Below are 20,214 nucleotides of genomic sequence, written 5' to 3' on the forward strand. Positions count from 1 at the left end.
ACGGATAGCCGCCTGGAGTCTTGGGTAATAGCTGGGCATCAAGTCTGAACCAAATTCCATGCTCCGTGCAATGAAAGTTGACGGGAAAGAGGAAAATACTCGCACCGACTCAGCGAGGTGGAAGTGCGTGAGAACCGGTTTCTTCCTCGCCGATCGGCTAAAAATCGGATGCGCATTTTCAATGACGCTGGTTCGATTTTTTTCAAATGGCAACCCATACTTCTGGAAGCGTATTTCGATGGGTATGGACATCTTCCAGGGCCCAGTGGCCGTCTACCACGGCAAAACATCTCCAATATTCGAAAATAGAGGCACGAACTGGGTGAGGTCTGCCTGTCGACGGAAGTCGACAACAGCACTGGGGACTGCATGTTTACTCGTCGACGCAAGTCGACAATGGCACTCGGAGTGCATGAATGCGCTGTCGACTGCAGTCGACAGCGGCAGTGAAAGGGTTAACCCTTTCAGCCCTGACCAGAAAATCACCTCCCACTGGGCCAAAAATGGCAATTTTTGAAAATGCATATTCTGGTCCAAAATTGGTTGGAGATGTTGGGTATGGACATATGCACTGTGAATCCAAAGAAATTGTGTAGGATTTCATTGTACGAGACTCATAACACCATATTTAGATATGCGACTTTTGGCGATTTTTCCTCAAAATTCATTCAATTTGGGCAATTGATGACAAAGATCAGGCAAGCAATGGCAAGCAGTGCTATAACTGGTCAGTGTTGACTTCAGAATGGAGAAATGTCATAATTATAACATGCTTGATATGATCCTGGTGTTCTACGGCAACCTAGACTAGAGTACAGCAACTCGTTTTATACGGCGCTTGCATCATATACGACTTCGCGATCCAGAATGGGTCTTTCTTTTTCTTGGGCGCCTCGTAAAGCTTGAATCCTCCAGCAGCCCTCACGGCTGTTCTGAGTGCGACATTTATCAATATGGCGGCGTACCGTAGCAACCAGCATCGCAACAGCTCGCGTACGCACAGCGTGCCGACGCGTGCAGTCTTTCTGCACATTTTTCAAATTTATCGAAGAAAGTTTTTTTGTTTTTGGGGCGATGGATTCGTGCCTTGGGGAGGTCGTATGAGGCCATGCTGGAGGAGAATAAGTCTACCACCAAGACCTGGAAGCCTCCCTTCGGCGAAGTACTGAAGTTGGTATGTCCTGGAGTCAATACAGTCAATACAGGAATTGTTTTCAAGACGATGCAGTGTAATAAATTCTAGTAATGTAGTGCATCATGGAATTCGGTGTGTTTGAAACTTCGGAACAAGAAGGGGGCACGTTTGCTTGACTCACTACCATCATGACGTGAACAGATGGAACCCCACTGCTCTTATTCTAGAACATGTTCTCCCCTGAGGACAGCTTACAGCCAGATTTCCGTGCATAAGAAAAGAGCACAAATAAATCGTTAGACTGATTGCAATTCACCTTGGAGAAGGATAGAATTCGATCGTCTGCTACTCTCTCAACGCAAAGTTGATGACATAGCAGCTACATGTACGTCTCTTCATGCGTGTGCTCTTCACCTTGGGATCAATGAGGATATTAGGATTGCTGGAAATCAGATTCTGTATACTATTGGTCAGCAGTTTCTGCATTGCACATGCTCCACAGTGCTCATCGGCAAGGATGTTGAATTTGCGTGTAACCCTTCACCACCCTACTCTCCATACTATTCCAGATCAGCACTAACTGAACATTGAAGTGTTTCATTTCCAGTAGAATGTGCTCCTCCAATAAGTGCGGCATTGGAGGCGGTGATATTTATTGCCACAGTTGCACTGCTGATCTTCGTCATGAAAGTAGCAATGGATGATGATCAAGTCAACCAGTGGGCTTGCAGTGATAAGCAAAGTACCACAATACATCATCAAGTGTCATAGCATGGCGGAATTGGTTGCCCGCAACGCTTCCATGTTGGTGTTGTTAGGGGCCGTCCGTAAATATCGATGTTTTTTTAGAGACGATATTGGTGCGTCTGGGGGGGAGGGGGTTTGAGCCATGTGCGTCTTTTCGAGCATCAGAAAAATATCGATGTAACTCTCTGAAGTTTCGCCGATCCCTGCACGCGGACGTCTAAATGGCTATACAAGAAATGTGAAACCAGCTTCCGTTCGCGGAGCTAAAACTCGCGACACGAGAACAAAATCAAAAATTGGAAGCTGTACGCCCATGGCGAATTTCAAGAGCAAAAGAATGAGCTATTGATTGTGGAAATCGGCCGAACGATGCCTGCAGGAGACCTTTTTCAAGACGTAGAGGCAGTGCGAACAAACACGGACGAACTCCACAAGAGTTTCCAGTCTTCACTGTCTGAACAAGGATTTGAAAAAATTCAAGCCCGAGCGTAGCCGCTTTGTCTACACCAGTACACGATGGCTGTGAGCACTGCAGCGCCAACCCGGTTCGCTCCCCCCAGGCGATGCAGCTATTGCGTGAGTGCGGCGGGATTTTCACGCCTACACCGGACCCTCAACATCCTGGGCACTTCATGAGCATCCAAAAATATTGATTCCATGATCTAGATGTACATGTGCGTCTTCTGGGGGGAGGGAGGGGGGTCAAGGGAGAGAAGCACCAATATCGTCTCTAAAAAAACATCGATATTTACGGACGGCCCCTTAGTGTACAAATAGAGGATATCTTCCAGTCTCCAACTTTTAAAGCACATGGACCTGCTATAGGTGTTATTCTTCTATCAATGCTTGTTTCAAGTCACAGAATTATTTAGCTTCTTACAGCTTTGATTTAATTCGCCGTATTGTAATTAATGTGAAGAAGAGGTTGATGCGACTCCGGCGATACTTGGGGAATTGTGGAACGTGGCGATACTTGGGGAATTGTGGAACGTGGGAGCTTGCGCTATTCCTGCCGACTTGAATTCTCACTTGACCGACTTGTTATTTTAAAATGAATCCATGGACATCTGTCAATTCAGCAGGTGAACTGCATTGCCATCAAGCCCTGAGCCAGCACCATAGGAATGGCATGGTCATGAAGATGCGTGATGCTGTGTATCTTATTCGCATCAGAATAATAACCTGGTTGTTTCGGCTACACACTCCGGTAGCAACAGATACTCTGCATAATGCAGCTTGTACAGTAGTCCTCACTAAAGTAGAAAGCAGTTTAGAAGGGACTCTAGTGAGGAGTGTACAAGGATAGCCTATTAGTGTTCTACATAATTATTTGCATATTTAACATGTTACATGTAATTATCATGAACGCCGAGAGTGGTAAAACCGGGTACGGCCATCACCAGCGGCCCTGTCCTGAGTGCCATGCTGTGCTTAGTGCTGATGTAGTGCAAGATATATAAGCTGCATCATGGTTGTCGTTTGTTGTGGTTCAATTACTTGAAGTATTTCAGTATGGTCTTTACGCATGCAAGTGTGTGCTTTTCAGCAGGATCGTCGAAAGACTACATTGTGCGTGGCCTAAATCTGCAGTAACACTAGTAATACAAAAAACCCATGCCTATGTGTCTACACGTAAGGCCTCAGACAGATGGGGAATCTTGCATCTCTGACATTTAAAATCTCTACACAATGTCCTGTTTCTACATACATTTCGAAAGCATGGATTTCAAAAAATGTTCATTGGATGCATGTCTGATTTGTACTTGCTAACATCCAGAACGAAGCATGCACGGATCCCTCCTATGGCGGACGAAACCGGGGTCTTCGTTAGACATTGAGGCAGGAGAACACACTTCCACTCGTCCTGCATTATCAGCAAACACTTGCAATTGACGTCCAAGTACGCCACGCAAATCGACTTGGGCACGAAAACGATAATCTGGGCGGCAATGAAAATATAACTACGACGTAGGAAAAGGACAAACCTTTCAATGAAAATTGGCGTGAAGGCTGCCAAAAATTCTGCACCCCTTAGGAGGAAGCCTCGAATGTGAGCCAATTCTGATAAACGCCAATGGCCGGCACGACGAGGAAGAACGAAACGAAAAAGATCGTAACTTCACTTTCCCATTGCGCATTTTGACGATCAAAATATCTGCTTGCGCAGCTTGAAGGCAGGAAGGTGAATTCGCTTAGACTTCCCGAATCCAACGTAGAAAACGGCTGGAATCGACAGAAACATAGGCGAAACCTTGCCGAATATTTCCAGAGATTTGAAAAAGGCAGCAAGGTCGCGTACGACAGCATCATGGATCACTGGGGCGACGGGAAAATGTCGTACCGTACATAATGTCGCTGGATTATGCATGCATAACAGCCGTGCCCTACCTACTTCAAGACAAAACCATATGATGGACAGTGAGGATGCCGAGTAACTGGAGTAGCAACCACAGCAACTGCATCAGCTATAATAGCAGCCGGTGCAGTGGCAGCGGTTGGCTTACTGTGCTCGGCGCATCCCAGGGTGATTCATCGCTGGCCGCACGCGTACGTACGCGGCACAGGTAAAGTCATATTGATGGAGAATGCAATGCTGCTCATTCTCTGATTTGGACAGTCACTGGCAAGACAATCCAGCTATCAAAATAGTCTGAAGCATTCCCTAAACAGCGGAGTGCATACTGCGTACCGGTGTACGTACGCATGAACATTCAAGAAACAATCGGCTGCGCAATTTCTGATAGTGATTCAAAATTGCACAATTGTTGACTATTCTGGATTATTCTGGATTCATATAGATAGCAATCTCCATCCTGTAGGTGCCGGGCTCTGTACTCAACATACAATACTTACATGTATGCACATCTCTATTGTGATCTGCATGCATGCCTGACCAGTACACTTGACTTCAAATTCAAATATTTTCAAAAATCTGACCTTCAAAATTTGATCGCAGTTTACTTGAGTAACTTCAGCAAACGGGCTCGCGACAGATAGCTCCTGCTCAGAACACCATGCCTAGGTGTCAGAGACTTCAGCATCGCTTTCCAAATCTCTTTGGTCTCCAGCATCCCCTGCGTCCGAGTCAGCTGCGATCTTTTGAATAGCAGCAAATTCGTAATCCTCAGAAAACGACTCCGACACAATTTCGCTGTCTCCAGAATCATCCTCAGAGTCATTACCCGCCTCACACTGCTTCACAGGACTCCTGCCATCGGCACAGAGTAGTTGAGCAACTTACCTTGCCGAGAAACAGCAGGGCAAGATGACGAAAACGACCTTTGAGCAAAACAATTTATTTGAACGATATGCCAAAAATACGCACTTCAAACTCGATGCTCGCGGCTGTTCTGCTGTGCAGACTGGCCACATACGCTGCGTACACGTCGATCAGGGCCTTCAGCCCACTGAGGAACAGATCCTGGCCCCACTGATGTTGAGGCATCAGTACAAACGCGACGTACACTGAGGACGTATATATACGTCGTCAGTGGGGCAGGTGCATGACGTCATGACGTATATATACGTCGACAGTGGTGAAAGGGTTAAGGGCACAGTCACATACATGTATGTGTAGGATGGCTGGTGCATGTCATTCATGGTCGTTATGGGCACGCTGAACGTAAGTCAAAATTGTTAGGGGGGTGCACATGCCTCCCCCCCCCCCCCTGTGCCCTATGTGGGCTATTGCAAGTCAACAAATATTCGGTGCATATTTATTTTTCGGCTATTTTCGGCCTGGTCATGTTTGGCCGAAAAATTTTTGCGGCCGAAAATTTGTTTTGCAGGGTGCAGTGTGACAATGTATACAGGCGGCAGCAGTACAGGCCGAAAATTTGACGTCGCTGAAATAGGTTTTAGCCCTGGGAGGTCGGAATTTGAATGGGCGAAAATTTGTAGACTCACAGTACGCGCCTGTTATTGCAGATCATAGCCTCTACCCAATCCACGTGTGAAGGCCACTCAGCACTGCTGGTCTAATCTTATTTGTGCTGGGTTGTCATGCAAACTTTTACCTGGTATAAGTATGCTTGTAATAGTATTTTGACTCGCATGCTGAAGATCTACTACTTTTACAGTATTGGGCCCGCACTCGATTTGTGGCTGGCTTGGTTGGATTGTATTCGTTTTTATGAACGAATCGAACAGCGTGTTGCTCGAGGGTTCTTTCCGCACCTGTGTTATCATGGATGGCCGTGACTGCGGAGGATTTGAACTTGTTCCCGGGCTTCGCGACCGGACAAACGAGGCTAAACGTCTAGACTGTACTCCAAGGGAGTGACACAGGGCAGGAGGTCCTCGCTTGCCTGACTCAAGAGAGAGAGAGAGGGGCGAATATGAAATTTGTCTCCCTTCCCTAAGTTACTTCTAGTACATTGTTCTCTCTCTCTCTGTCTCTCTCTCTCTCTCTCTATCTTTCTCTCTATCTCTCTCTCTCTCTCTCTCTCTCTCTCTCTCTCTCTCTCTCTCTCTCTCTCTCTCTCTCTCTCTCTCTCGCTCGCTCTCTCTCTCTCTCTCTCTCTCTCTCTCTCTCTCTCTCTCGCTCTCTCTCTCTCTCTCTCTCTCTCTCTCTCTCTCTCTCTCTTCAAACTACTGTAAACCGGGAAACGCTGGTTTTAGTCCGCGATTTGCCAGCACAGACCAATCTGGAAATGGTTGTAATTTGAGTCATTTCCCTTAGTTTTTTTAATACAGTTCTACCATGGTGCCGGATTGCTTTTGCAATTCCTTATCGTGAATGTTGCCAGATCGCAAAGGTTTCCCGGTTTACAGCATGCCACCTGACATGTGCTTGCGAGACGACGTTTCCGACGGAAACTCTAGATACAGGACGTGAAGCAGATTTTCCCCGGCTGCAGCTGATTGTAATTCCTTGTCATGTACGATAGAGCGATTACGACTTGAGACTGGCAGACGATCGGGCGTAATTTTGTCCCCAGTGAGATGAGGCAAAGCAGGTGGGTCCGTTGATTCGAACCCGGCCACTCCTGATCTCGCTGCGGCAAATCAAGCATGGATACAAATCTGATCAACACCACTGATCTTGACTGGGATAGTCGGATTTTGCGATGGGTTTATTCTACTTGGCCTGGAGACATATTGAAATTTACTCTCGTAACATATTTATATCGAGTGAATTTTTTATTTGAAATGTGGCATGGGGTTTTCAAGTGTTTGCTGATCTCTTTTTTTTGTGGTTGTGCATTTCTCCTTCACATGGCTACAGAAAGTGTGCAAGAACTGGCAGAGGAACTTCTCAAGTCAGAGCGGGGTAGCCCAGTATCGGTCGGCACGGGGTGGTGGCGCGGATTCAAGCGGCGCCACCCGCACGTCAAGTCCACGCCGCCCGCGGTGAGCGGCGCTAGCTCCCAGTGCGGGGCGGTTGGCGTTTCCAGCGCGCCTGCCTTGGCACTGCAGTCGCTGGCGTTTGCCGCTAGCCAACCCCTGCCACTGACCAGCGGCAGCACCAGCACACTCTTGCCGGCCGTCCAAGGCATGGAGAATGCAAGTACAAACACTGCACCAAGACTGCAAGCAGCAGGGCCAGTGCTTAGTAGTGCGCGTGCTAGCGGCGGCCAACCGTGCGTCATTTGCGGGGAGGCGGCTGTGGAAGAAGTACACCAATGCGACACGTGCTGCTATGCTTCGCATCCCCAATGCCGCTCGGCGCTTCGAGCTGACGTCACCTGTCCGAATTGTGACGTGCTGTGTTGATGGCCATGGGATGCGTCCCACCGCAATCCGGTTGTGCGTGGGAATGCAACTGTTGTGATTGTGACTACAACGCTAAGCATTGCCGTGACTGAGTCAATCCCGTGAATGGCTCGCAAACCATGAATTCACTCATACCATGTACCATACCATAGAGAGGGGGGGTAATAAAAAGGAAAACGAAGTGAAAGACAATGTACAGCACTAGGTACAACACTATGTAGAAGGCAAGAAGTACCTCCTGTACTACTTTGAAGCAATTCCACAAAACACATCAGGCCATCAGGCCACACCTTACATATCTCAGTCTGCTGCATTAATTAGTATATCGAGTGTTATCCAAACCTTCTTTTAAACAGAATCATTATCATTATCCTTTGTTCTCACGATGCCAACTCGCACCAGTAAGAGATACTAATACCAGTCTTACTGTACCCTCAAAGCTGCACTGATCGAGCGCTGTTGTTTACTTCCTTGTATACAATGCCTGGCACCCCAATTATATCCCCTCGCTGTTCCTTTAAACTCACTGACTGCCTCTTTTTTTTTATCTAGTCAAGATTTACTTGCGCCTCTTGCTCGTCTTTTATCAAAAAAACTGCAGTTCAAGTCGTATGTTGGGGCATGTGATGCCTTCGAGTATGTGTACTAATTTAATGATTCCGGCAGTCAAAGTGACTGGTATGTACGTGTTCACCAATACATGCCTCACATATGCTGAAAAGTACATGTTGGAATTTTCAGTTCGGCGCTTTTCCATACGCATGACACCCCCAAAAGTCCACGAAAATACGCATGAACGCATGGTTTCACGCGTACAAGCGCCAGTTGGGAACACACGGCTTTACGTTGTTTTCATTATCTTGTAATTAGAAACGCTTTTTTCTGTCGAACTTGCGGGAAAGTCCTTTTTAAAACTGGAAACATTTTACCAAAGTACTGGTCAGTGAAAGTTGACTTCATGAATACTGTTACTTTCTAGTCACACTAGGGACCGGCGGATTCTGCTCGAAAAGGTGGCAGATTCTGCTCGAAAAGCAGTGAAATTGGCAGAACCATACAAACCTTATGGCGGGCAATTCCTCGAATTCTGCTCCATTTCTTTATCCACATACCAAACATGCATGAAACTTACCAGAAAAAGTACCGAATTCTGCCAATTTTCTGCCGGCAGAATCCGCTGGACCTACAATGTAGCTTATCCGGTCCTCTTTTATCCGGATCCGTCGCCATCCGGAAGAAAATTGTAGGTTACCGATGTACAGCATTTGCCATGCATACACACAGTGTGTGTGTTCGATTATCCGGTTCCCTCGCCTATCCGGATATTTTTGTGGAAAACGGATGTGTGCGGTTAAGCGAGGTCTGACTGTACCAATAAAAGCCTGTCTTGAATAGAAGCCTGGTTTTCAAGATACTCTGTCGGCACATGTACATAACCAAGAGTAGACAAGTAGATAAACAAGAGTGTGCAACTCCGGATCTCTCCTGCACAATCTGCAGATGCCCCGCCCACGGCGGAATTTTTTGTTGACGTCACCTTTTTTTCAGAAACGCGGACTTTGCCGCAGAGCAGTGTGAGCACGTGCTGGGCACCGACCTTGTAGTGTAAAGCCCGGCCAAGTGCACGAGGGAAACCTCTCCAAAAGGCTCGCAGTGTGTGCGTCGTCGAAAAGATTACGTCAACAAAAAATTCCGCCGTGGGCCAACCCATCCGCGAGTTGCACACTCTTGTTTATCTACTCTTGACATAACTCATAAGCCTGGGTTTAGTGTTTTAATACATAGAAATGCCTGTCTTGTATAGAGGCCTGTCTCATTGTAGAAGCCTGCAAAATGTCCGCAAGAAAGTCATAGAAGCCACGGCTTTTATACACGACTTTACGGTGATAGTAGAGAGGTTCCGGAGTACGATTTTTCGTGCCAAAATCCGTAGACGCGCTACGGATTTTTTTATACGTCGTTTTGAGCAGTGAAATGTTCCGGAGTACGGAACTAATAATACTTATGTGTTTGCCGTCATTGCCTAGGTTACGATCACAAACAAAACAATTTAAAAAGTCACATTCCCGCGCTATGCCTTTTTCTTTTGAAAATAATTTGTATCGAAATCAAATCCTCCCGAATTTCAGTGGCTAGCGCTAGTATTGGGCTATGTCTTGTGTTCACTTGCCATCATCACCTAGATTGGTATTGTGGTACAGTAGTAGCGCTCACATGTATGTACAAATCAGTTCAACACAATGTGCTGTGAGTGTACACGGTGCGCAGACACATCAATCACCGTTACGGTTAGCTTCAGCCACGGCCCACCGGGTAACTCTTTCCAACTGTTATACTCCTCAGAGATGCCAAACTAACTACTCTATACAATCATGATCATGGCAAGCGAATCTGACTGTTCAAGTCCCTGATCAGGGCAAGTGCGCTTATCATGATGGAATGATACATTATTATTGTACTGTCTAGATGCAATCTCCTATTGCTAAACTTTGGCGCGGCTATAATTACATGTACTTCACAAAGTAGTGCTATCTGACCTTTGAGCACTAGCTCGGGGTCAACTGGTGAATATCAATTGTACGAATGGCGGCGCGGAGACAACAACTTGGCTGTAACAATAAAAAATCGGCAAAGCGGACATTGTACGTAGCAATAACAAAATATAAGAATAAAAATATGAATAATACAAATTCCTAATTGATTTTCAAGAGGCATTCATCCGAGAAATACGTCTCAACAATGAAATCTAGCAATAAACAACAATATATACGTGTAAGAGTACTGGGAAAGTAGAGTGTGAAAAATAATAGGAGAGAAGTAGGTGAAGTGCAACAGGTTCGGGAAAAGGTTTGAATATATTCGTAATATTAGCAGAAGATTGAATATGAGACTCAGCTATCTGTTTTATCTCATGCACCCAGGCCTACGATTAGAATAGGTGACTGTGACGGTGAAGCCGGCTAAAGTACAATGTAGAACTAATCTAAAATATCAATATAGTCATTGTAGTATTGAAGTATGCTGTATGCGGGATGAGGCGACCCAGTTTGGTTGTACACGTGAGGATTGTGCTATTAAAGGGAATCTACTTTTTTTAAAGATTGCCTATCAATGTCAAGCCAAGATTGGAGGACACAATGTGCCAGGAAGTGAACAAAAAATAGTAGTCGACACCTTATTAGTGTGACCTACAATGCAGCGCTACCGGTATGCTGCAAAGAAATAATTGAGTGTAGTTCTAGGCTAGATGTGATCCACTCGCCCGGCAGCTCCTCTTGCTTGTTCATGGAAGCGGGACTGGCTTGGCATGGAGACGCAGGCAGTCGCACTGTGCATCCTATCGCCAACGCAGAATAATCGAGTAACGTTACCGGGAGCCGCTGCAATCGACCAGCGAAGCGCCATGATCTAGTTAATGGTGCATGACCAGCAGTTCGGTATTTCCCATTAGACACGGTAGCTGGGTAAGCAGTGAAGTTACTATTGCAAGTCGGTGTTCATGTAGCCTCCATCTTCACCACCCTCCTCCGCATCATCACCGGCCTCTGGGTCTCCCTCTGAAAATACCGGATTTAGTTTTCCGAGTGGTATCGCACTGTCCAAGCTCTTTCCGTACAGAACGTTCGGTACCATGTCTTCTTTCGTTTCGTCTGGCTCTTCCTGACAAGTGTTGGTGAAGGTGATTGGCGAGTCAGCACTTCCGCTCACGGGTCGCTTGATCCGACCTTCATCTGCTTTCCTCAAGCTCTGGCTTTTTCCCGGCTTGCCCTGCTTGGACGAAAATGAAAGCTGCAGGGACCAGACAACAGCAGAAGAATACTACCTAGTGCATTGGTGCTTGGTGAAATCAGACCCAGATTGCATATTTGGCACCCTCAACTTGCACGGCCCTTGATGCCCTGGCAGTGGTACGAATACGGCTGGGCGCACATATGTACAAGTACAGTGATGTAAGCGGAACTGGTCCGGGGCATCAGCTTTGCACCTTGGGTCGGATTTCAGTGAGCACAACTGTAGGTGAATGGAGTTTCGGATCCCCCGATGAGGCTTTTGAGGACACAGTGGAGACAGATAACACACTGTGAAAACTTCAGTATACAGCAAGCACCCTGGGTATGACATACGCATTTCTTTGCATCGGATATGAAGTACTTTGTTTGATGGCCCTGGGTCTCCCTTTCCAGTCATAATTTTATGACTTTGAATATAGAACTCCTCGGCGATAAGGTTCAGATCTTTTTGTCCCTCCGCTGTATTTTTTCTTCGAGGTATGTTGTACTGAAGTTTCACTGCACCCAGTGTGGGCACACGGTTGTACGATGCAATGCAAGAAACAGATAGATAGCTAGGCCTTGATGAAGGGAGAAAAAATGGCAGCGAGAGACAAAGGAATATGGGCCTTGCTCGGTATTTAGGATATTATAACATATTTTCAATGGGTTGGTGTAGTCCAGGGACCGTTGAGAGTGTTGTGGAGATGTATGGAAAGAGAGAGAGAGAGAGAGAGAGAGAGAGGAATATGAAAAACAGGGAATAATAAGTTCATACTCACCGCATGCTGGAGTACTTTCCAGCTGCTGCCAACGCGGAGGGTTTGCTTCACGCAGGCTACAACGATCTCCTTGTCATTCTCCAGAATGCTCACAGCACGTTCGGCAGTCAGCCGTACGTCCGGGCTGTCTGTCCAGCAAGACAGTATCAAATTGCGCCTGGGCAAAAGCCAATCAAACATTGATCATTCAGTCCATGCATGAATTGTTGAATTTGAAGACTATACGACAACATGCCCGTTATCACTTCAGTTCCATGAATACCTTCTGGTGAAGATCTCTACTCTTGCGCTTGTCTGAGAATGGAAGCCAAGCAGCATGACCCTTAAAAAAAAAGCATTGAGTAACATTCTGTATTGCAAATGGCCTTCGTGGTAGCTCTGGATTTCATGCCACGGTCTCTAAGTTGCCTATGCGTCTAGACTGAGGAGCAATACTATGCCGTCCCATCCAGTTGGGCGTTTCAATAGCTCAATAGACCCAGTGCGGCTACAGTGGGCACTGGAAAACTCTACAAGCAGATGCCGCTCCAGTCTCATAGCCATGCACATTCATACTGGCTGCAGATTGTTTTCACTACACCAGCAGCCGATTAATAATGGTGGTAAAGACACACCTGGCAATCTGGCGGTAAATACACGCCTGCCCACACACGCTCTCTGGGCTGCAAAGTTCTGGCACAGAGCTCTCCTTCTCACCACCACCACAATCAGTTCGCCAGGCGTGTCTTTACCACCATTATTAATCAACCATAAGTACAGCTGCAGTGGTGTCTTCAACTTCATACACCAGCAGTCGTTACTCAACAAATCCATTCAACAGTTCCTTCCTTATAACCCTATCTTGAACGACTTTCACAGTTGACTTACAGCTTTTGCGGGCACTTTTCCGGTATCTCGAGCTTGCCTCCCTCACGGATGTGTTGAATAACTTCGGCATTGCTTTTGCCAGGGAATGGCTGTGCACCGAAAGTAATCACTTCCCACATCACCACGCCAAAGCTCCACATGTCGGACTTCACGTCGAATCTGCCATCGAACAAAGACTCACGGGCCATCCAGCGAACAGGCAGCGGTGCTGAGGAGACAGAGCAAATCGACACACGGATTCCAACGTGATGCCTTGAGAAGTGCCGTGCAGGGTAGTACAGAGACAACGTGAACAGGGTGGCTATGTTGTGTCGGCAGGGGTCATAACTTTACATGGAAAGGATCTCCAGTTTTTTTGTATTGTATTTTATTATTTTACTTGGGCATTCCCAACAGACCCTAAGGTCTTCTTACAGGGTGCCCAAACCAGTTCTCTACACTGACTTTGGCATACGTGCTATGCACAGCTCAATATTAGTACCTTGTCAGTTTGAGCATGCTGACAAGGTACATTCATTACCACTTTCATACTGCATCTTGATTTTACACATGCACTTTTCTGGGTTTCTTGTCCAGTGTATGATTTATTGTATTTTAATCCATTGTGTTAATTTTTGCCCGTAAAAGAGGCCCGTAAAAAACAAACAAATAATCTACGTGGAGATAAAAGTTTAATAGTACAGTCAGACCTCGCTTATCCGGTCCTCTTTTATCCGGATCTCTCGCCATCCGGAAGAAAATCGTTGGTTACCGATTTACAGCACATGTCATGCATACATACAGTATGTGTGTTCGATTATCCGGTTCTCTCGCCTATCCAGATACTTTTGTGGGAAACGGATGTGTGCGGTTATGCGAGGTCTGACTGTAGCTATGAAAAGTATGAATGCCGCAGACATCACCACGCAACATGAAACTTTGTTCAAGGTTTGAGATTGTGTGTTTCCAGAATCGATTTTCAAGCTCCGATCATCAGTGGAAGTACGGAACTAAAGTGATCAAGTGAAAAACAAAAAAGTAAAAAAATAAATTGTGATTACCTCACTGCTACCAGGTTCGGCCTTTTTTCTCTCTGCTGATGGGTTCAGAAAGGACAAAGCAGTACTGTTCGCATATTGAGGCATCATCAACAACAAAGGGCTCGGTGAGGTTGTTGTTGTTGTTGTTGTTGTTGTATTTTAATTCGCAGAATCAAACGGGCAGGCCCACCGACATGAGAGCGAATGCGTATTGCACGTGCATATAGACATCATAGAAGCGGGGTTATAAGAGAATGCGAGGAGGTGAAGTTCAGAATTTAGGTTTGGGAGGCAACCCTGTTCTGATTGTAGTTCATAACCCACCTTCTCCTTTGATGCGGTAGTAGTCACTGTTTGCCATCCGCCGTGACATTCCAAAGTCGCCAATCTTTACCAGATAGTTGACAGTGACCATGCAGTTCCGTGCCGCTATATCCCTGCAGAGGGTAGCGCCATTTGCATACAGAAATCAGAAACACACAACTGTACAGTTCTATTACATCATGCACGGTCAAAAAACCCGTCCGAGGGTCACAGGAGCCAAATGAGCCTTGGCGCTGTTTTCGGCACACGGGTTGGAATTCTTTGGCCACGACTGTGGTATGTATTATCCTCGAACCATATAATTATGCATGCATGCTAAGTCAGCCAGACAGACTCGCTCACATAGTGATTTAAAAGAATGTATGGCATGAACACCCGGTAAATCACCATTGCTTCTCAGATGAACAGGGCATGTACACTGACGTCATGACCGGCATCATTGGACTACTGGAAGACCGCTAATACTAACGAAAATCTAATTCTGACATTTTAACGAATTAAAAACATCGTTAAAATTTGAAGTCGTTATGTGCAAAACGATAATTTTGTTCATATACAGTCATTTGCCGGTTTTGACGAACAGAATTTGTCCGCATTTTACCTCGCTAACCCACAAAAATTCGCAGATCGCTAACTTTAATTGACGTTGAATGATCTGGTCTTACAGTAATGTATTGGCTCCTGTTGGTTACTGGGTGTGTGATCACAGCATTGGTGCAGTGCAATGGCCAGTCTCCTCACTGGTCTACGCCCCACCCCACTGCTGTAGCCACAGCAATGTGACAGCATCATAGCCGCAAGACATGACGTCATTATCCTGACATCACAATCATGATTGAATTGTCATGACTCATTGATCTCATAATCATGACATCATGGCATGGCATGCACTATCAGTTGTGCAATGTGCACTCACCTATGTACAAAGTTGATACTCGACAAGTATTCCAGGCCACTGGCAACTTGCCGCACCACCGATGTCAACCGCCGTCGACAGAGTTCGCTCTGTCACCAAACAAAAAATAGATAAGAAATGTTGGTTGTCGCCAACGTTAAAACAGAAAGGACATATTCACATGTTATCCGTAACCTTTATTAGCACAGACTATGGCCCCAGTGAGCTTCCATCATCTCACTGATCAATGACAGGCCCGCCAGAACCACTACGGTTGGTCAGGTCATCGCCGGACTGACGTTTTGGCCCCCAAACGTGTTCACTGCTGAGGAGGTTATGTGAAATAATATTTCTCGGTTCGCTTGAGACTGAGTTAGACTGAGTTTTCAGCATACACAGGAACGCCACCATCCTGCAAAGACCTAAGGTGTAGATGCAGTTCCTATGGCGGTGGGAGGTGAGTAGATCTGCCCACCAGCAAAGTGGTCGAAACAGCACGGCTGGAAAATATCCTTCTGCTTCCAAGCAAGATTCGAACCTGGTACCCTCTGTTTCTCAATCATGGTCTTACTGCCATCGCACTTTGTCATGTGTAAAAATTCACTGTTCGCGTGAGACTCGGCTGAAGGCCCAGTTTTGCGCATCCGCAGGAACGCCACCACTCTTCAAGGATCAAGGCGCAGATGCAGCTCCTAAGCGGTGGGAGGTGAGTAGATCATCCCACAACAAAGTGGTCAAAGACCGAAAATCCCATTCGCTGCATCTATGTTTCCCTCCATGTTTCCCTCGTGCCAGGCCACGAGTTCCCAATTTACTGCGGGTCACAGCACGGAGTATTAGCCGCAACCCCCGTTTTCGGGGGTGAATTTTGAGTGTTCAAAGTGCGGCATATACTCCAGAAAATACGGTACCTCCTCTCCATTCCTTACCGGGTCTGCAGTCCCACACAAGTGCCGATGAGAGAGCAGAAAGGCTCTGAGGTCGCCATGCATCATCAGCTCCATCACCACATAGAACGGCTCCTCTTTCGTGCAGAACCCGATCAGTTTCACGATGTTGGTGTGGTCGAATTGGGTCATCATTTGTCCCTCCGCCAGGAACTCTCTCTGCACGGCAAGGAACAGCATGACAGTACAGCGAGGATTGGTACGTTCAACCGGCCGTTATGCAACTACACATGTAAGTTTTGGAAGGCTGAAGAGGTGCATACAGGACAAAGCATGCAGGCATACATGTTCTTGGAAGACCAAAGAGGTGCATACAAGGACAAAGCACACACGTGTGTTCATGGTAGACCGAAGAAGTTCATACAATTACAAAACAAGCATGCATGTGTGTTCTTGGCAGGCTGAAAAAGGTGCATGCACAGACAAAGCATGCATGCATGCTCTCCGTAGACTGAAGAGGTGCATACAGTCAGACAAAGCTCGCATACATGTTCTTAGAAGATTTAAGAGGTGCATACACAGACAAAGTATGCATCATTGGTGTGAACGCATGTTTTTGATAGACTGAAGAGATTCACACACAGGGCTGACAAAGCACACAAGGTGCAGGCTGACCTTCTCGACAATCGTTGCATCACTGTGAAGAGTTTTAACCGCGACGGCAACACAAGACGGCTCTTGCGATTCGTCAACTATGTCTCCGCCGTATACAGCACCAAATGCACCTATCAGCACAGAATCAACAGCGCACAGAACATCACAAGAGCAATCAGCTGCAGTAGCATATCGCTAACTATAAACTTTTACAACGGTCAGTATAGTGGGCTATAGTAGGACATCAGCTATCAGTGAACCTCGGAATTGAGGACCCTTTCTGTCTGAGGCCTCACACAGCGGCGGATCCAGCGATCTCTGCAGGGGGGGGGGGGGGGGGTTCCAGTCTAGTCAAAACTGAAAGTCGTTGCGACAAACCGATCAAAATCCGTTCCACTGTCTTACTCAGATCGTTCACGATAGTGCACTATTCTGATGTTTTGGACCCTTGAAATTTGACAAATGCGTTGGCTTCTAAATGGGGTGCTGTCTCTCTTATACCCTCACCCGCCTCTGGCTGGAGGTCAACCTGTTCAGAGTTCTACTCACAGAAAAATGGCAGCCCTGCAATGTTATTTCTTTAGATTCCAGTTGACTCAAGTCAATGAAAAGTCCAGACTGAACTTGCTGGCTGGTTGCCTCACATTCTCACTCCCTACCTTCTCCAAGACGCCGGTTAATGACAATATTCTCGCGTGCGATCTCCCACTTGCTGGCGATCTGCTCGGGAACAACAAACTCCTCTTCTTCTTCTGGCTTGGTGTGCTTAGCAATGGCATTCGACAGCTTTCTAGAGTACCTGAGTCAACGGCAAGGACAGCGAGAGAGAGAGACGGAGAAAGCTCCTGGGAGATCACGCAGTGCATGGTTTACAACACTGTTCATTTGTACCATACACATAAGGGAAAACCCCCAGGTAGCAACATACACCAAACAGAAGCTGACGAATTTTCCAAAATGGGGTTGGTATCCTTCCAATCTGCACTACGTACAAGACCTGGTGTCAGTAGCCCTTTGTGGATCATGCCGGCAGAGAAATTGGCAGAATTCCGTACTTGTTTTTGGAGTGTTTCATGCATGTTTGGTATGTAGATGAAGAAATGGAGCAGAACTCAGGAATGTACCTGCCATAAGATGTCTATGGTACTGTACTGCCAATTTCACTGCTTTTCGAGCGGAATATGGCAAATTTTGTTACCATCATCCACCAAGGGCTATTAAAGTTTTGGGTACTCTCTCAGGCTGCCCGTTTTGGAGCCATCAGTTGCCTGATGATCGTAGTACTTGAATACGTGAAACTCAGAGTTGCGACACAGCTTCCAATCTCTCTTGTGTAGTACTCTCTTATATAGGACCGAAGGGCGTCAGTAAGCCTGAACAGGTCACAACTCAAAATTCTGTGCATTTTGATGCGTCATACTGACGGCCACTGCACAAAGATTGGTGGCAGTGCATCCTGCGTGCAGAAGTAAAAAACACGCAACGCTCGACTGACGCAGAAAGATGACCAGTTTAAAAGAGAGTTGGCCCGTATATGTGAGGTGAAGATAAGCTAGGGAAAGTTGACGTCATCTTACACATATCTGCGGAGAGCATGAGTTTGGGCATGACTAAGTCAAGTGCGGCTGCTGTCGCATGATCGCAAACAAACAAACTTTCCGACTTACCAGACCTTCCAGATCCCGGCCATGATAATCAGCACCAAAAGCATGGCTGCAACACGAGGAGAAGAAAGATCAATCACCACAATGAATACAGCAACTATGCTCCCGACTGAGCGTTCTACTGGCCTTCTCTCCTGTCCAGGATTCTCTCTTCGTCAGTTACACTCAAGCAAGCTCCAGAAGTCTAAGTGTGGGCCACTAAGGTTCACTACTCGGACTGCGAGCCAGTCTACATCCCAGTAGTCGGATTGCAGGCAAAGTCATCATGTCTGGACAGTGCTGTGTTGTCAAGCATGATCAAACACGCACACATGCACGCACGCACGCACACACATCCTGGAGTAATGTGCTCGGTGAAAATCAAAATAACCACCACGCCACCTGGTCCAATACTCTAACAATTATGTGACTTACATGTGGTCATGAGGAAGGCCAACCCCCCTTGACATCCGCCCATATTCTCTTTCAGAGCTTCCGGAACGAAAGTACACCCTCCCCTGAGACCTGAAACAGCAGCAGCAGTGGAAACAACATTGCACGCGTACACATCACGCACGTACACATGCACAAACACACACATACACACAAGACATTGAACGTACTGCCATCATTGAACCCTGCATCAGTCTTCATCAAGCCCATCATTGTTATTACATGTGACATCACCGCATTGCAGTTACCGGTACTAATTCACCGGGGAGGGGTTATCCTACAGTAATACATTTTCTCAACGTTTGACAGCTTACCGCCTATCTGGATGTTATCAAAGGAAAGGGTATCATTGGGAATGCCGCATGCTTGCGGCCATGTCAGTTTGTCGTAGAACAATTCAGGCATTAACTGTCCAGGATGCAGATAACCGACCGTCACCGGGACTCCATTTTCACCGCGTTGATAGTACACCCCTAGTGCCTGAAACCACACATGGGAGAAGAAAGGTAACGATAGGGAAGAAGGCAAGGTTTTACCCTCCCAGCTTCACACAAGTTACCTGCTGTATTTTCGTGATCTCTCGCTCACACACGCGCGGACAGACACACATAGGCACATGCACGCACTCGCGCGCACACACAAACACACACACACACACACACTCTCTCTCTCTCCACAACCCCCTCTACTGCCCCATCCTTTCACCACATGTTCACCTTCAAACCCATCCCAACCGACACGTGTTTCTTTGCACAGGGCAGTGCGAGAGTGCACAAGCTAGTCAGCAATGCTTCCTGTCACTACAGACCTGCAGCTAGCTACCTCTGTGCTCCAAACTTGGCTAGAGGAAGACTCATACCTAACATGGCAATACTGCAGGACCAGATATTTTAACGTCAAATAAAGTTAGCGATCTCTGGATTTTTGTTGGTTAGCGAGGTGAAATGTTACCGAATTCTGTCTCTCAAAACCAGTAAATGACTGTACATGTACATAATATTATTATCCTTTTGCACAGAACAACTTCAAATTATAACGAATATTTTAATCACACAGTCATTGCAGCTCTGTACTGGTCTGGTCGGTTGCGACGGCGTGAAGTTCTGCGCAATCTCCGGGTAGCTAGTGTTGATGAGCTTCTTGAAGGCCTGGTTGCCTTCCCTGTCCAGGGTCATGAACGTCTGCTTCTCGTTGGGCAAGAAGTAGACGTGCCCAGAAAGACCCTGGAAGTTCAATTTCCCCATCAGATAGATGTATAGCCACCGCAGACCTCGCCTGCACCATAGGAATAGAAAACGTAGACTTAGGTTTATCATGTGCAAC

The 20,214-nt window shown here is 46.6% G+C and overlaps 2 protein-coding genes across 2 annotated transcripts in view; one reads left to right on the forward strand and one right to left on the reverse strand.

Annotated features, from left to right (window-relative positions):
• The window catches only part of LOC135823346 (uncharacterized), a 35,037-nt gene extending 26,700 nt beyond the window's left edge, over positions 1–8,337 (forward strand). The window contains exon 8 of the mRNA XM_065336200.1: positions 7,110–8,337. Within this exon, the coding sequence (XP_065192272.1) occupies positions 7,110–7,597 (488 nt within the window). The 3' untranslated portion in view covers positions 7,598–8,337. The remainder of the gene's footprint in view (positions 1–7,109) is intronic.
• Positions 8,338–9,989: 1,652 nt separating this feature from the next.
• LOC135823348 (uncharacterized) overlaps positions 9,990–20,214 on the reverse strand; it is a 17,288-nt gene continuing 7,063 nt past the window's right edge. The window contains exons 6-17 of the mRNA XM_065336201.1: positions 19,965–20,166; positions 19,206–19,371; positions 18,874–18,963; positions 18,463–18,508; positions 17,455–17,594; positions 16,817–16,926; positions 16,184–16,360; positions 15,276–15,364; positions 14,360–14,472; positions 13,017–13,224; positions 12,150–12,306; positions 9,990–11,386 (exon numbers count right to left, since the gene is read on the reverse strand). Coding sequence (XP_065192273.1) covers positions 11,078–11,386; positions 12,150–12,306; positions 13,017–13,224; positions 14,360–14,472; positions 15,276–15,364; positions 16,184–16,360; positions 16,817–16,926; positions 17,455–17,594; positions 18,463–18,508; positions 18,874–18,963; positions 19,206–19,371; positions 19,965–20,166 — 1,807 coding nt within the window. The 3' untranslated portion in view covers positions 9,990–11,077. The remainder of the gene's footprint in view (positions 11,387–12,149; positions 12,307–13,016; positions 13,225–14,359; positions 14,473–15,275; positions 15,365–16,183; positions 16,361–16,816; positions 16,927–17,454; positions 17,595–18,462; positions 18,509–18,873; positions 18,964–19,205; positions 19,372–19,964; positions 20,167–20,214) is intronic.

This window comes from Sycon ciliatum, chromosome 8, assembly GCF_964019385.1.
Source record: "Sycon ciliatum chromosome 8, ocSycCili1.1, whole genome shotgun sequence".
Taxonomy (NCBI): Eukaryota; Metazoa; Porifera; class Calcarea; order Leucosolenida; family Sycettidae; genus Sycon; species Sycon ciliatum.